This window comes from Xenopus laevis, chromosome 5S, assembly GCF_017654675.1.
Source record: "Xenopus laevis strain J_2021 chromosome 5S, Xenopus_laevis_v10.1, whole genome shotgun sequence".
Lineage (NCBI taxonomy): Eukaryota > Metazoa > Chordata > Amphibia > Anura > Pipidae > Xenopus > Xenopus laevis.
The window spans coordinates 80496684-80515680 of record NC_054380.1 but is presented as its reverse complement, the minus strand read 5'-3'; the positions used below and the strand labels follow the sequence as shown (position 1 = coordinate 80515680).

General features: G+C 36.0%; 1 protein-coding gene across 4 annotated transcripts in view; it reads left to right on the top strand.

Annotated features, from left to right (window-relative positions):
- Positions 1 to 18997, top strand: part of LOC108718003 (adhesion G protein-coupled receptor B3) — a 521962-nt gene that overhangs the window by 302513 nt on the left and 200452 nt on the right. For all 4 annotated transcript variants that reach the window (XM_041564704.1, XM_041564703.1, XM_041564701.1 and 1 more), the window contains exons 13-14: positions 2957 to 3103; positions 11036 to 11111. In XM_041564704.1, the coding sequence (XP_041420638.1) occupies positions 2957 to 3103; positions 11036 to 11111 (223 nt within the window). The remainder of the gene's footprint in view (positions 1 to 2956; positions 3104 to 11035; positions 11112 to 18997) is intronic.

Genomic DNA, 18997 nt, shown 5'->3' with positions numbered 1-18997 from the left:
AAATGCAACCCACGTGGTTTGCTCTAAGTGCCTTAATTGAATGAGCAATGATTGTTTTATCTACACAACATGTAATAAGTTCAAAACCTATTGCCTTCCATCAAATTCTCTAATAAGTGTCACTGGAAACAGCGACCCCAGCTTTTCTTCATTATAAAGAAGGCATGGAAGGACAATCAGATGGGATGAAGTGAGTGGTTATTATGGCATAGTGCCCCAAAAGACATAAGCAAGTTAGACTTTTCAATGACAGCTACAATTATCCATATTGAAAATACCCGACCCTCCAATTTTTTTTCTCTTTTTACTGCCTCTTACCTTTACTCCTTTACTATTCTTTCTTTCTGCATTAATTTTCCTGTTTGCATTTCTGTTATTCTCGTTTGACAGTATTTTGCTATTTGTTAAATAACTTGAAACAGATGAAAGGGAGATAGTGGAGAAATCTAATAAATGTAGCTTGCTACTACCCACTGAATCCAAATGTATTTCATATAAATTCAGTGCAATAAAAAAAGGCATTCTAGTTGGATTTTCTAGAAGTTCTCCAATTGTTTACATAATTACATTGTTAACTGTAGGTTGTAAATTCCTGTTTCTGTTATACAGTCATGCCCACCAGGATTTAACATATATTTATCTTACCATTTAAAAAGGATTTTTGAAAGACAAATGGGTCTGTCTTTGAAGATGGTTTATGGGGCAGAACAGGCCAGCAATTTAGGATAGGCGCCATAGAATATGTAAAATGAAATCAACTGAAATTAATAAGTGTAAAATGTGGATAATCATGCAGTTTAATATTTGACTCTTCAAATAGTAATTACTATTTTATGTTGTGAAATAATGTTGACCCTTAAATATATCATGTGTACTACTACTACTTCTACTGTTATCTCTATTCTGTGTTTTGCTCAGAGGATAGCAAAGGTTTATATGTCACCGTGAGCCAATAAATTAATTTTGGGAACTTTTCAACAAAAATCCAATGTGCTACTTATTTATTGCAAAGATTATAGGCAGTTGTAGTGAAAAAGTAAGCACCTTTTACCTGCAAAAAAGGGTTTTCTGTCCGAGTTGAGCACTGTTCTGGCTGTGTCAGAAAAACAAGGATTTGTGTCTTGTCAGAGGTTTCAAAGAAAACAAAATGATAAATCACAACAGAAGTAATCTAGAACACGTGAGGTTCTCAGTGCCTTTTTCTTTGTTTACATTACCCGCACAGGTTACACAGACCGGTTTTCATTTAGGATTACATTTTTCAGTGTGCCACAGCCACCACTCTAATTTTAAGATACTATTTTCTCCTGCGAATGAGAGTCAGTGCTTTTCAACTTTTATACCGCCTAATATACAAAGGATAATAGTCCTAGTGCCACATGTTGCAAATATTGCAATTTTATTAAAATATATTTTGTTTATTAATATTTTATTAATCAAAATAAATGAATCCAGTTTTACCCCAAATATTGTTGCAGAATCCTTGAAAACTATGTTGATCGTGAACTAAGCTGCTGAAGTATGCAATACTATAATATGCTATGGATGTAATACACCAGTTTCCATGGAATCAAGCCTTCGTCTTAGAAATTAAAGAAATAGCAAGGGAAATGCCAGTTTTCCGTGAATTTAATAAGCACATCCCAAAGTAAAGTTATTAATAAAGGACTTACCAAAAATGATTCACTCAAATCCCCATAGTCTTATTACAGGAGGGGGGCATTGCATTATTTTAAACAAACATAGTTTGTCCCCGAATGCTTTTGCAGAGCGTAGTTGCTCCCATGGTGATAAAGAATATTGGTGAGCTGATGTAATTTACTTGAATTGAAAAGCTTGTTACCATGGTATTTCTAGATGCAATATACTGAACATTTGTATAAGAGCCTGTAGGATTTAACCTCTTTGCTGCTGAATACACAATGGGTTCTATTTTCATGCGCTTGGGCCCATACACAGGTTCTAATTTAATTTTCATGCCCCTCAAAGGCATTCTATGTCAAATCTACTAAATTTAGTAATTGGAAAGTTTATTTCTTAATACAGAATGGATAATTTTCTAGTATTTAATGCACATTCAGAATTATTATTGGGACCATGGGAATTATGGTACAAACACTGTGTTTTATATACATTTATGATACTTACGAACATGTGTTCTTCCATAAATTATCAGCCTGTTTATGAATGCATATATGATTGCTAATAAACACAGTATAAAAATATATGTGTGAAATGCATACAAATTGGCAAATGTGATTGTATTAACAGGTTAAAAAGTCATATGTGCTTATACATACATTTTTCATTTGAAGTGTTCACAATTGCAAAGGCATGTGTTTGTAGCCTTAATCATGTTTTGCTGCAATGCATTGGGGACATCTATAGTACGTAAGAGTAAATTGCAGAATACCGGCCACCATATAAATACAACAATGAGCAATCCCATTTTACTCACTTAGCAATACTGAAGTAAAGAGAAACATAATCAGATGGCATAAAATGGTCACCCACTCCATTCAATAAGGGCCTATTTGTATTTATAAAGTACAGATTTATATATATTTTTCTTTTTAGGATTCTTTTTTTAAATCCCCAGTAAAAACACATGTCTAAAGGTTTATTGAAATGACCCATATCTAGTTATTACGCTCTTTAAGAGGTAGGAGTTCCTAATTGAACCCCCTTTCCTACAAAAAAAACTTGTATATCAGGAAGGCTAGTAACATCGTCAAATGGTTCAACTGACCTCTGCCATTTACTTTTACATGAACGCTGCAGGTTTTTTTGGTCACAAAGTATCAAAGTAAAACTGTTTCCAGGGTGGAGGTGGGATAAATCTCACATTCAAAATTGTGAGTTTTGACCACAAACAAATTCAAATTTGAATTTAAAATTCAAATCTTAGTAAATCTGCCCCAAGCACTTGCTTATGGTGTGTGTTTTCTCTTTCCAGTGGCTAGCATTCAGAAGCTTCCTGCTTCATCGGTATTAACAGATATCAGTTTTCCTATGAGGGGCAGAAAAGGAATGGTGGACTGGGCAAGGAATTCTGAAGACAAGGTGGTTATTCCAAAAAGTATCTTCACTCCAATACCATCAGGTATTACTCCTCATATAACAATACAAAATTGACATGTTATGGTTTGTTGAAATATTTTTTATGATTGTCCTTATAATAACAAGATAAAATACATTATTTTATGTGAAAATTACACTTCAGATCTTTTTTCACCATTATATTGTAGCTCTTCAAGGGTTTTTTTTGTGGCTTATATAATTTTTTTTTAAAAAAATTCCCTGTCATATATATCCTTGGTTTCAGTCAGACTGAGCATCAGGGCTGAAACTAGGTGTAGACAAAAGAGGTACCTGCCTAGGGCAAACAATAGGGGAAATCTGGGTAGGTAGCTGTTAAAGGAGCAGTAACACTAAAACATGAAAGAGTTTTAAAGGAATGCCAATATAATGTACTGTTGCTCTGCACTAGTAAAACGCGTGCTTCAGAAACACAATGATATAAACAAGCTGCTGTGTAGACATGGTGGAAGCCATTCAAGCGCAAGATATAAAGTAGATAACAAGTTTAGAAAAATCCCATTGTATTATACAGTAGTGTTTCTGAAACTAACACACCAGTTTTACCAGTGTAGGGCAACACAACATTATATTTTCATTACTTTCAAAGACTTTAATTTTTTGGTGTTACTGTGTCACTGTTACCTTGCTCTCCCTTCTGACACTCTCCCCTTCCCCCATTCTGCCCCTCTCTCCTTCCTGACCTGTTCTGCCCTCTGCTAAAGCACACGGGCACATGGGTGCCTGATTGGCTTGGCCCGGCCCTGTGGCTTAGAGGGTGACTTTAGAAGAAGAAATTTAAAATGTGAATCCATTTCACTGCCAGCCAATTTGGCTCATTTGGTACTTCTACTGCCAGACCATTCTTAAACAATTTGTGCTCTTTCACTTAAGGGGCCTTTCCTGGGGGGGGGATTTTACTTTACCAAAGAAAATAATATACTTTTTTTCAGGACAAACTAAACTTTCAAAATATGATAGAATGGTGTAATTCCACTTTTGTAACAAGATATAGGCTTCTAAGTGTCTAAAAAATGAAAAATAATTTCTCCATAATATAGACACATATATCAGATACAATAATACCATTTTATTTTATGCACAAAACCAGATTTGGAAAACAGATTTGGAAAGTACCATGTCTCCTGAACATGGCAATACCAAGTATATATAGTTTTACAGAGACTTTTGACTTGTATAGGTCACAATCGCCAAGTATAGACTACCAAAATTCTAAAGCAACAATCCACAAAATGGCATACTTCTGATTTCAAGGCCAAACATTCCAATTACAGGTTTGTCCTTAAAAACATTTTTGGAATGAACAGATTCTGACAAATCCAAAATAGGTAAATATACTGTATCTTTCTACTTCAAACTACCAAGTTGCAGTTCTTTCCTAAAGGTATCATTTTTAATTAATATTTGTGAATTTTTAAAAAAATGAGCTTAAAGTTGCCACTCTACAATATCATATCATGCACACATCAATAGGTAACCAGATAAAACAACCTAAATATGAACACCAGTGGTCTACTGAAAAGTTTGATGCCCAATATGCATACGTTTTGCATACATATATGGCATATAGGGGCCCCAAGATAAAAACACCCCTCATGAGCCATCAGTTCTGTAATTCCAGATACTGCAAAATCAAGACATTTAAAGCAAAGGTACAAAAAAGCATGTTCACCCCAGAAAGCCATATAATTTTGGAAAGTACACATTTCCCTAAACCCAAAATGGGTACACATGTCTTTCTACTTCAAAGTACCAAGAGGCAAAGCTTACCTAAATTTGATGATTTTTAGGACATTTACGAAAATCATCTCAAAGATTCCACATTGTAGCATCTGATCTTTCAAATATCATTAGTTAACCAGATAAAACATGAACACCTGGGGTCCATTGAACAGATTGAGGCCCAACATGCATAGGTTTACCTAAGTATGTGGCATGTAAAGACCCAAAAATCTACCCTGTGCATACTTTGAAGGCTTATACTATACAGTATTTATCCTAATTTATGAACACACTGCCAGTTTTATGTGCAGTTAAAGGTACAAAAAATATGGTGACCTCTGAAACCCATATATTTTTGGAAAACACACATTCTGATTAACAAAAATAGTTAATTATGTATTTCTACTCAAAACTACCATACTGCAGCGCTAAAGGCAGCTGCTTTTATGACATTTCTGCAATTTGCAGCATTTATCTCACACACTTTCTTACATCGCATGGTAAACTGCCCTAAATATGAATACCAAGGGTCTACTGAACAGATATAGCAAAGCAGGTGACATTTATGGACCCCCAAACTAAAATAGTATTATTGCATAGATTTTCTTGGCTGCCAATTCGCCTTCTGTGAATAAAGCACCCTGACTCCATTATTATTATTATTATTATTATTATTATTATTATTATTATTATTATTATTATTATTATTATATGCAACCTCCTAACTGTATTTTTGTGACATATACATTCTGATGAATCCAAAATATATTTCTACTCCAAACTACCATACTGCAAAGCTATGTTAAAAGCATTGGTGTTAATGACATTTCTGAAAATTGTCTAAAAATATTGCAATATGCTACATTTATATCACCCAATTTCTTACTTAGAAGACATAAAGGATCCTTTACTGAATCATATAAATTTCTACGCGTTTCGGTACCTCAAGGGACCGTCATCAGGATGTGAATGTTTCAAATACCAAGTGAACCTAAATACCCCCCACCCACATCAGACCCACCCTTCACAGCGTGCATTATTAATGAGTTATACATCAGGTGTAAAAAGTGCACAATTAGTCGACCCCATGCTAATAAACTTGGTAAGAGCATGTTTACATATAAAAACAAGCGCATTTAAAATGAATGTGTCCATTTAATGGAATCCATGGTTGCTATGAATAAAGTTACATAGCAATGATACTGATTATGTTGTGTGTCAAGTGTGGATCAAAATCAACTGTGACAAAATATTGTCACTTCAATATGCTAAAGTGACAGAGTGCAATAAATATAGTGCATCAGACAATAAAAGTGAACATTAATCCTTCTTAAAAATTCTAAAACCATAGATAAAACCAATCTCAACTACATCTATATGAAAAACTCCACATATCTCCGCAAATCAATATATATATTGTGTATATATTGTAAGGAACAACAATGCAGGCACAAAACTGAAATACAATTACAAAACACTCAAATACAATTAGGCAAATCAAGGAAATAAAATAATTGATCCAATAGTCATGCTGTGAAATCAAAAGTATTTAGGGAAAATGTATAGTGGGTGTGTGTAAATGCATTTATGTGTGTATAAATGTGCAAAGAAAGGGCATTTTCTGTTTCTGTGAACAGGAGGGTTCTTGACAGCATTTGGGGTCCCAGTGTCACAGAGCAGGAAGTGTGTGGGTGGTGCTGGGGGCACTGGAAGTCGGGTGCTGCAATATGCTTTGTGCGACGGGCCATATGTCAATCCATGTCGGGTCCTGGGATGATTGCATCGCAGGAACTAGGTGACAGTCCCCTAGTGCAGAATGATTACATTTCCCTCTTATGTCATGGCCTGGCTTAAACTAAGGAAAGCTCACCAAGAAATACAGAAGTCACAGACAGACCAAGATATCAGCACAACATAAAGCCAACTTGCAAAGTATATAAGAATGGTGAAAAATTAATCCCAGGATGAGTCGACATTCATTTTAGTATTAACATTTCTTGAATATTCATACCTTAATCCTTACAATGGTGCACATTTATGCTCCTGCAGAGTCATTAACAATGATAGATAACTCATGAAAAATTACTAAATATGTGGAGAGCTCAGGGAACAGGGAGGTAGCAGTGATGACTGTGTCTTTAAATGCAGATGACAGCTTCTATGTCTAATTTAAAGTTTTATATGTGCTGATGTTTAATACTTTTACCCTGAGTAGCCTTATAACTATCAATGCCCCCTGTATAGTCCCTGATTAATTTAGAATAGATGTGATAAGGTGAAAAGAAATTATTGTCTTTCTTTTAGTGACAAGGTAAAGGATATTTAATATAACTCAAAAACACCTAATAATACCAATTGCTTAAAGGAACAGTAACACCAAAAATGAAAGTGTTTTAAAGTAATGAAAATATCATGTACTGATGCCCTGCACTGGTAAAACTGATCTGTTTGCTTCAGAAACACTACTATAGTTCATATAAACAAGCTGCTGTGTAGCAATGGCGGAAATTGAAAAAAAGGCTATTTGGCACAGGTTAAATAATGGATAACAGATAACACCATTATGTTCTACAGAGCTTATCTGCTGTCTGCTGTGTTAACTGAGCATTTTCTCCTTTGAATGGCTGCAGCTTATTTATATTAACAATATTAGTGTTTCTGAAGCAAACACACCAGTTTTACCAGTGCAGGGCAACACTGCATATAGTGAATAAATTACCCCTTCTTGTAAATTCTAAGGATATTATAAGTTACCGAGGAGTTTCATGAAAAACACGAGGCCAAAGGAACTCCGAGGTATGTGAAAAGGCCACAGATTTATTAACAACAAAACAAGGTTAAAAGGTTACATAGTTAAATAACAACATTACCATTCCAGAATGCTTGCCTACTCCACTGGAGTGAATGGGCCTCCCCTGACATACCGTCCACCCCAGCTGCTGAGGTGGGCAAGTGAAAGCATAAGGAGGCCTCACTCCAAACTCCTGCCTCCTGGGACCATGACCCAAGTAGGTAACCATACAATAAACACCAGGGGTACTGTCCCCTTCCCCCTATGGTAACCATGCTGTGACATAATTGGAACTAACCTCAGAAGAAGCCAAAGCTCCCAAAACCAACAAAGCACTTTCCCTCTGGCTAAGCCATTACGGGCGGGTGGGTGGTTGGGTGGGATGCTGCTCTCCCTGACGATCCAGAAGTGAAGATCTCACGCTGCGGTTGCCAGCAACCAGGTACTCCTTCCTCCCTCCATTCTCACTCTGACCTTAATTTCAACCTCTAGCTCCCTGACTTGCTAGCCATGTCAAGGCTCCCCTTCACTACCCTTCGGGTCCAGGCAGCTCCAATTAGAAGGCAGCCAGCAATGTCACAGGACAGGTGATAAGTACAGAACCTTGTTCTAACAGGCTTAGACTGGGCTGGCGGGACACTAGGAAAAACTTGGTGGGCCCCCCAAGTCCCCTTCCCCTGGTGGCAACCCCCACTCCCTGCAATAATGTTCGCAAGAGGTAAGCAAGTTTCACATTGTGGAGCAGGGGGTTGGCACTAACAACTGGGGTGGGGGATTGCCAAGCATCAGTCTGGTAGCCCTAAAAATAACTTAAAAACTCTCCATTTAGTTGAAGGAAGTAGGAGACAGTAGCTTGCCTCATGCTGTTTGAGAACTTCAATAAATGATGGTGTTTCAATCTGATGACCATGGGTAGGGAGCATGGGGAATTTGACTGCATTCTGCTATTCATTTACCCGACCCACTTGAATTTTATAAGCATTCTTTTTTGAGATATTACTATTGTACATTAAGAGAATATCATATTTGTACAATAGAAGGCTTAGTTTGCTGTTATACTACAGCAAGAACAATCATTAAATTAGTACCACAGAAGACTGCCCATACAATTGATTAGCATGCTGTACTATCTCAACTTCATCCACAACGAAGTCGAAGACAATATGTATAAAAAATACAATTCTATATAGCTGTTTTAAAAACTGTGCGTGCATTATTAAATAGAGTCTGTAAGGAGATGCAGTGGTGTACCAGCATTGCATCATAACTGATCCATATATTTGTCACATCATTTAAACCGGATTGTTTTCTAGTCTTTCAGTGCCAAACTCATGGCCCTGTAAGGGTTTATTACAATTATACAAAAAAAGAAAAAACTAGTATAATAAAAAAAATGGTTTTATAAAAACAGTATTATTAGTTAATTCAATTCACTGGCACATAGTACTGTACAATGCATACAATTGCATTTTAATTTAATTTTGATTTAAAATGCAAAGAGGTGATCTCAATCTATTGCCAGGGTATAGGAAATATTCATGGCCATATAAAGATAATGTAAGGCTTTTGTTTTTAATTCTGATTAATCTTTTAAAACCCAGTGCTCACAAGCTATATTAATATGTATAGATAGATAGACGTATAAATATATTAGGGATGCGCCAAATCCAGGATTCGGTTCGGTATTTGAACATGATTCGGCCATTTTCAGCAGGATTCGGATTCGGTCGAATCCTTGTGTCTGCTTAAAATCATGTGACTTTTCGTTATAAAACAAGGAATATATATATATATATATATTAAAATATATAACCCTACTGATGTTTTAGTGGCACTCAATGAACCTTCTTCAAACCACTATGATCCATTATAAGCCTGTGTGAAATGTAGGGATGCGCTGAATCCAGGATTCGGTTCGGGATTCAGCCAGGATTCGGCCTTTTTCAGCAGGAAATCGGATTCAGACGAATCCTTCTGCCTGACCGAACCAAATCCGAATCCTAATTTGCATATGCAAATTAGGGGCAGGGAGGGAAACCGCGTGACTTTATGTCACAAAACAAGGAAATAAAAAATGGTTTCCCCTTCCCAGCCCTAATTTGCATATGTAAATAAGGATTCGGATTTGGTTCGGTATTCGGCCAAATCTTTCACGAAGGATTCAGGGGTTCGGCCAAATCCAAAATAGTGGATTTGTTGCATTCTTAGAAATGCTTTGTTTTCAATTGATATGCTGGTGGATTGACACTTTCTTCCCATTTTAGAGAGTATTTTACCTACATAGCATAATCAGAAGAGTGGATTTCAAAATAAGAATAGTGATATAAAGAAAAACGAAGGGTTATATTTGTATTTGCAGGGTTTAACACTGTGGAGTTATTTACTAAAATCTGAAAATTTCTCAATATTTTCTTAAAACCACTTTGACCAAACTCCTGTGCACAAATTTTGCTGTAGTTATCAATAAATTAACTGGAAAACATCTGGTTTTGATGCTCAAAGATTTGCCCAAAAAACACACATTAATTGGATTATTGTATGAAAAATGATATCTTCCAATTGTAAATGGGAAATCTGCCACTGACTTCTACATGACCTCAGCAGGTTTAAGATGGAGTACTTTTTTATTTGGACTTTTAGCTACAAAAACAAAAAAATATAGGTATTTTTTTCCTCAGAAAAAAATTGCGTTTTTCCCCTTTAAAAATCTGACTTTAATAAATAAGAACCCCCGTGTGTCACTGTGTGTTATGGTAAATTTTACCTAACAGTATATATTTTACAATATAAATAATGATTATATGGGTTTTCCTTTTTTCACAAACTTCAAATTAAAAAAAAAAAGCAACTTTGAGTTAAGTTAGCTGTGCCACATGCCTGGTCTCAATATATTCTCCAAAGATCAAAGCAGTGATTGTTGTATAACAGCAATAGTTTCTATAGAGAGTAAGGGAATACTTTTTGCCAATTCTAATTCTTTATATCTGAATGAAAATATATTAGAGATTTGGTTCGAGTTTTCCTCAGAAAAAAAACTTTAATATTAGGAAGGCTTAGGCTATTAACATCTTCAAATGGTTCAATGGACCTCTGCCATTGGACTTATACTGTACATAAATTCACCAGGTTTTAGGTGGTGCATTTTAGTATTGCATTAGAACTGTTTCCAGGGTTGAGGTGTGATAAATCTCATATTCAAAGTCAAATTCGAGTTGATGGTTTGAAATTTGAAATTGTGAGTTTTGAACAAAAAAAATTGAGATTCAAATTTGAATTTACCATTCAAAATGTAGTAAATCTTAATCCACAACCCAATATATTATAAAACATATATTCCCCCACACAAAATGTTTCCACTCTGTGTAATACAATATGAAATCATATTTTATTTTCAGTTAAATAAGCTTGCTTGTTTCTCTTCAGATCTTGATGAATCCACAGTGTATGTACTTGGAGCAGTGTTCTACAAAACCTTAGGAATATTGTTGCCTACTTTGAGGTAAGCACTTTATACATCAGTTGTCTCATTTATATTTTGACATTTTCTCATTGGTTTATAAAGGTAATACATTAGCTGTACAAAAGCTGAAGTTAATGGTTTATATATCTATGGAATACTTCTTGTACAACAATGGTCATTACAAACCTTACATGGTTGTTAAAGGTAAAACCTGCCAGCATAGAAAAATGTTTGCCCAAGGCCCCTTATCTTCCTTATTAGATAATAGCAGATGTTTCAGTAGCTGCTATATAATTCAATAACATCTTAGAGTAATGGTCAACACGTAACAATATGGTGCTATGTAGAATACTTATTTGGTTGCTGGAATTTTCTTAAAGTTTAAATAAAATTCAGCAGCGCACAATGAAAATCGTTTTTATTTTTCTTTAGTGTTTTGATGGTTAATTTTAATGTAAGTGCATATCAACTATATCAACATCTACTATTGTTGAGAGACCTTCATGCGGCATGAGTGTATTGAAGAAATATTAAAGCTACTTTACAAGGTTGAAGGCATTCCTCTATTTGGTTATACCATTTTCCAGAGATTTGATGTTTTGGCATACATACAGAGTAACTTTTTGGGGTAGGATTCTTCTTCTAATATATTGGCATATATATTAGTGATGGGCGAATATATTCGCCAGGCATGGATTTGTGGCAAATTTTTATGCTTTGCCAGCCGCATATGTTTTTGCGAAACTGCGTCGAAAATTCGACGACGAAAAATCCACCGTGGCAAAAAAATTGTTGTGCGTCAAAATTATTTGGACGTCCATTAACTTTAATGCATTTGGACATAATAGTCAAAAATTGTCACTCACATCAAAACAATGCATTTTACTTATTTTTTTGCTGTTTTGAGATTTATTCGGTGAACAAACGGCCCAGATTCGCCCATCACTGATATACTGCATATTTCTAAACAAAATAAATATTTTTTTCTAAATATCCTTTTTTGTAAACAAGACAACCAAAACTGTATATACAATCTGCCAAAATATATTTATTCTCTTTGGAACAAAGAAACCAAGAAATATTAATCCCCGAGCAGTAATTCAGACGTGACCAGAAAAACAAAATGACACAGATATAATAATAAACCTGCTCAGGGTGTCAGTGAAATAATCTGGTCAAATAGCTTCAATAGCTGCTTCACAGTTCAATGAATCTCCCCCACTGTCTTTGTCAGGTTTTTATTGATTTCGCTTGAACATAGAAGGCTTTCATTAATAAGACAATTACCACCTATACACAGGTCAGGCTAGCTTTCTTTCATTATTAATGACCTTAAATAATGCACTCTGGTAAACTACTATGAAAGTGTTTACTCATCCAAAGATGTTTTCTTGACCTGATGGGCAGGTTTAGATGTGTATATATATACAGGTATATATATATTAGTTGGAAGAAGTCACACTTTTTGTGGGAAAAATTGTCAGCGGCATGTAGATTCAGGTCGCTAATAGAGCACTGGGTGTAGAGCGGCTAATGCGTAGGATATATATATATATATGTGTGTGTGTATTTGAGAATCCGTATTTTGATTTCATAACAATTGTCACAATACTATAAAAAGGGCAAAATTAATAGAAGTGTTGAAAAAAAATATGCTTTCCACTTTCCTTAACATTTTATGTATGCTAAACAAATAAGAAATGGAATAGTCAACATGTAGAAGACATATTCTAAGCAGCTCAGTGTAATTTTTCAAATAGATGTGTACATTTTTCAATGCTTTGGTGGTCTTTAGTGATGAGCGAATATACTGTATCTTTCTTTTTTGAGAATTTGAGAAACACATTACAGTCTATGGGCAACAGTTTTTTTTATAGAAAAATACATTAGTATCTATGGGCTACTTTTTTTGTCTACTGCAACATTTTTGCCGCATGCGAAACGTCTGCTGAATTTTTGGCACCATTCCGTGAAACATTTATTCTGTGGCGAAACTCAGAAATTTGCAGCAAAATCATACATGATGAAAAAATTCACTCATCACTAGTGGTCTTATGTGAGATTTTCTCTACTTTGGCATCTCTGTCGTTGTATTTTCATCTACTGGCAAATTGTTTATTTGTATCTATAACTAAAGCATTATTTTAATATAAAGCTTATGCTAAATTATTCTTATTTATTTGATAATATAACTCACAGTACTTGGTTTTATATCCTGTATTATATATAACTATTATTTAGCTATTTGAGTCTTTTTCTATTCCTTTGCATGGTTCTTTCATTTGCCCACATGCAGAGTAATAGTTGCATTGTTTAGCAATAAAATGCTAAATCAGTCTGCATGTACAGTATGCACAAAACCACAACACTTATAAACTAAATTAGAGCACCGTACTCTTGGCACTTGCATCCCTGCCCATAGTTAGAGCAACTGAGCTATGCTGGTTCAGTGCAGGGTACAATAATGACAGGCTTAGAGCCTGCCTTTGGAGCCTATTGTAGGCAGCCCACAATGCCTGGGTAAAATAATTCAATTTGTAATAATTTTTGCATCTTGCATATGGAATCTTGGATTTGTTGCATCCCTAGTAAATTAACCCTCGGGTATATTGTATAAGTAATTGGATATTAAGACCCCTTTTGTCAAGTATTTGCTTTCATATGTGTATTGGATTGGCAAGGAATTTTCCTGATTTAGCATTTAAATAATAAAAGCCACAGTTTGTTTGTGAAGATTCTCATTCATCCAGGTCATGGTATATCTATAGAAATAAGTCAAATCAACTGCACTTGCTGTGTTTTGTTTTCATCTCTGTGCATAGTTCACGTGCTCCCCTCAGCAACCAATGTGGCAAAATGTCTGCCTTCAGCTCTTAAATGTTTAAAGTTATAAAATCTAATCAGCAAAATGATATGTAGTTGCTCAAGCACACACACAGGTGGGACACATTAAAAATTTTTTTTATACAATAAAGTTAGTGAAGGCTGCAGCCATAACTATAGGGCTATAGCCATTAAACCCATACTATTTTCTTCATGAAAATCCCTTTTTTATTACAAAAATACTGCTGCTAAGCTTCAGAGTTGAACATTTACAATTTACATTTGCCATCAATTCAGGCAGTGTTCCATTCGTTTGCTCACAGAATCCACAGAAGAGTTGGGCTGCGTGACCTTCCATTATGAACCCATGAAGAAGAATGTTTCAATTCACTCTGCAGACATATTAATTTCACATTCAATCCAGTCTAGAAAGCAAGTCCAGCTCAACTGAATACTTTAACAAAAGTAATGAAGAGCCATTAACCATTTTTATATATCACTAAATTGCAGTTCTAAATATAATACTGATACACATTTATTTTAAAAATAAGAGAATACATCCTGCGAGACAGTTATATGTTGTGCATCTTTTACAGAAGTACACTGTGCAATTTGATTTCTTATTATTATTATCATTAATAATAATAATAACAGTAGAAGACAAAGTACTTTTTAATGTAAAAGCAGACTGAGGGGTGGATGCTTATAGGCTTATATATTTATTGTATTTTATTCTGATGATAATATAGCAAAACCAAACTAAATAAATTCATAAACCTGTTAATAGGATGAGCTTCCTTAACAAAGTTTATTGACATCAGACAATACACAACTGTGAATATCTGGTACTCAATAGGTGTTATAATGTAATAATATAATTTAATGTAATAACAGGTGCAAAGTTTCTTCTTTTAACCCTTTAACCGCCAAGCACGTACGGCGTACGTGCTGGCGGTTCAGGGCTCAGGCTGCCAAGAACGTACCATGTACGTTCTCCTGCAGCTGAGCCCTACTCTCTGCATCGGCGGCTTTTGCCGCCTCCGCAGAGAGTCAAAAGGGTTGACAGCCCCCTGGGTAACAAGGCTGGGGGGGCTGTCGAGTCGGATCTGCGACACGATTGTCGCAGATCCGACTTCAAAGACGCAAATGCGCTGCAAATAGCGCTGCTGCGCGTTACTCACCTCTTCCTTTCTGAACAGCCGCCCACACACTTCCTGCTGCGCAGTAACTCTGCAGACACGCTATTCTGGCTGCCTCCATCGGTTTCAGCGATCCTCCTGCTACAAAAACGGTAAGTGCCCTTTTTTTACACACTTACCTGCACTTACACATACCTACAGTACATTTATACACTTACATAAACATTTTAGTAAAAATTTGTATTTTTTTTTTAATTTTTTAATTTTAGCACACTTGGTCGTTTTTGTACACTTATTTACACTTAATTACATGTATTTGCACACTCAGACAACCTTTATTAGTGCACAAATATGTATACACAAAAACCCACAAACAGGTGTTTTTTTTTTTTTTTTACTTATTCATTGTTTTGCCTAAAAACATGTTATTTTGACAGCGTGACTATTGGATAATCGATTTCGGCCACTAATTACGCTGTCGGGTCAATTATTTTGTTATTTCATTGATTTACGCTATTTTTGTGGTTTTATTGCAATTTTATCCCTGCATTATTGTTCCTTATGAATCTTTAGTATTGTTTTGCTGTTTGGTGCTTTGGTATAGAAAGATTTATTTTACTTAGTTTGATTCGCCAGAACATATGCTTTCCAAAAATATATAGTTTTCTGGGGGTCTTTTTACATTTTGTGGGTCTTACGGCACATAACGCACAGTTGGGGCTCTCTTTTCCGCAGCTTAGTTGGCTACTGTGAAAATTCATATGCATGTTTTTCATTTGGGGTCCGTACACGCTACATACTTTGGTAAATCTTTGCATATTGGGCATCAAACTATTCAGTAGACCTCTGACGTCCATATTTAGGGTGATTTTTCTTTATACGTAAAACATTGTGTGCGATAAATGCAGCAAACTGCAACAATTTTAGGCGATTTTCAGAAATGTTGTAAAAACCTCTACGTTTAGAAAAGCTTTGCAGTTTGGTAGTTTGGTGTAGAAAGACGTCGTTATCTTTGTTGGATTCGTCAGAATGTGTACTTTCCAAAAACATATGGTTTTGGGGGGTCTTTGCTGTTAGGAGGGTCTTGAGGCACATAATATGAAGTCAAGGGTCTATGTTCACCGAAGGCGAATCGGCAGCAGAGAAAAATCATATGCACTATTTTCATTTGGGGTCCGCACATGCCAGCTGCCTTGGTATATCAATGCATATTGGGCATCAAACTGTTCAGTAGACCCTTGGCATCAATATTTATGTTGTTTTACAATTGTATGTAAGAAATTGGGTGAGATAAATGCGGCCAATTGCAATATTTTTAGGCAATTTAAAAAATGTAAAAACTGTTGCTTTTATCGCCAAATTTAGGAAAGGCTTGCGACTTGGTACTTTGGAGTACAAAGACATGCATACCCAATTTGGATTCGCGGGAATGTGTACTTTCCGAAAATATATGGTTTTCTGGGGTGAACGTACTTTTTTCTACTTTTGCCCCCCCCAAAACGATGTAAATGTGTTGATTTTGCAGTACCTGAAATGACAGACTATATGGGGGTCTTCCTTTTGGGGCCCCTATATGCCACGTGCTTGGTTACACCTATACATACTGGGCATCAAACTGTTCAGAGGACCCTAGGCTTTCATATTTGGGGTGATTTCTCTTGATACCTAAAAGTATGTGGGTAATACGATGCTGCAGGGTAGAAATTTTGAAGTCATTTTTGGAAATGTCACCAAAATCACCAAATTTAGGAATGGTTTGTGGCTTGATACTTTGGAGTACAAAGACATGCATACCCAATTTAGATTCGTGGGAATGTGTACTTTCCGAAAATATATGGTTTTCTGGGGTGAACTTACTTTTTTCTACATTTGCCCCCCTCAAAACAATGTAAATGTGTTGATTTTGCAGTATCTGAAATGACAGACCATATGGGGGTCTTCGTTTTGGGGCCCCTGTATGCCACGTGCTTGGGTACGCCTATACATTTTGGGCTTCAAACTGTTCAGAGGACCCTAGGCTTTCATATTTGGGGTGATTTATCTTGATACCTAAAAGTATGTGGGAAATACGATGCTGCAGGGTGGAAATTTTGAGGTGATTTTTGGAAATGTCACCAAAATCACCAAATTTAGGAATGGTTTGCGGCTTGGTACTTTGGAGTAGAAAGACATGCATACCCAATTTGGATTCGTAAGAATGTGTACTTTCTGAAAATATATGGTTTTCTTGGGTGAACTTACTTTTTTCTACCTTTGCCCCCCCAAAAACAATGTAAATGTGTTGATTTTGCAGTACCTGAAATGACAGACCATATGGGGGTCTTCCTTTTGGGGCCCCTATATCCCACGTGCTTGGGTACACCTATACATATTGGGTATCAAACTGTTCAAAGGACCCTAGGCTTTCATATTTGGGGTGATTTCTCTTGATACCTAAAAGTATGTGGGTAATACGATGCTGCAGGGTAGAAATTTTGAAGTCATTTTTGGAAATGTCACCAAAATCACCAAATTTAGGAATGGTTTGCGGCTTGGTACTTTGGAGTACAAAGACATGCATACCCAATTTAGATTCGTGGCAATGTGTACTTTCCGAAAATATATGGTTTTCTGGGGTGAACTTACTTTTTTCTACATTTGTCCCCCTCAAAACAATGTAAATGTGTTGATTTTGCAGTATCTGAAATGACAGACCATATGGGGGTCTTCGTTTTGGGGGCCCTGTATGCCACATGCTTGGGTACACCTATACATATTGGGCATCAAACTGTTCAGAGGACCCTAGGCGTTCATATTTGGGGTGATTTCTCTTGATACCTAAAAGTATGTGGGTAATAAATTTTGAAGTCATTTTTGGAAATGTCCCCAAAATCACCAAATTTAGGAATGGTTTGCGGCTTGGTACTTTGTAGTACAAAGACATGCATACCCAAATTAGATTCATGGCAATGTGTACTTTCCAAAAATATATGTTTTTTTGGGGTGAACTTACTTTTTTATACCTTTGCCCCCCCCCCAAAACGATGTAAATGTGTTGATTTTGCAGTACCTGAAATGACAGACCATACAAGGGGGGGGTCTTCATTTTAGGGGCGATATATGCCACGTGCTTGGGTACACCTAAACATATTTGGCATAAAACTGTTCAGAGGACCCCAGGCTTTCATATTTTGGGTGATTTGTCTTGATACCTAAAAGTATGTGGGTAATACGATGCTGCAGGGTAGAAATTTTGAAGTGATTTTTGGAAATGTCACCAAAATCATAAAATTTAGGAATGGTTTGCGGTTTGGTACTTTGGAGTAGAAAGACATGCATACCCAATTTAGATTCAGGGGAATATGTACTTTCCGAAAATATATGGTTTTTTGGGGTGAACGTACTTTTTTCTACCTTTGCTGCCCCCCAAAACTATATAAATGTGTTGATTTTGCAGTATATGAAATGACAGAACAAATGGGGGTCTTCTTTTTGGGGCCCGTATATGCCACGTGCTTGGGTACACCTATACATATTGGGCATCAAACTGTTCAGAGGACCCTAGGCGTTCATATTTGGGGTGATTTCTCTTGATACCTAAAAGTATGTGGGTAATACGATGCTGCAGGTTAGAAATTTTGAGGTGACTTTTGGAAATGTCACCAAAACCACCAAATTTAGGAATGGTTTGCGGCTTGGTACTTTGTAGTACAAAGACATGCATACCCAATTTAGATTGGTGGCAATGTGTACTTTCCGAAAATATATGGTTTTCTTGGGTGAACGTACTTTTTTCTACATTTGCCCCCCTCAAAACAATGTAAATGTGTTGATTTTGCAGTATCTGAAATGACAGACCATATGGGGGTCTTCGTTTTGGGGCCCCTGTATGCCACGTGCTTGGGTACACCTATACATATTGGGCATCAAACTGTTTAGAGGACCCTAGGCTTTCATATTTGGGGTGATTTCTCTTGATACCTA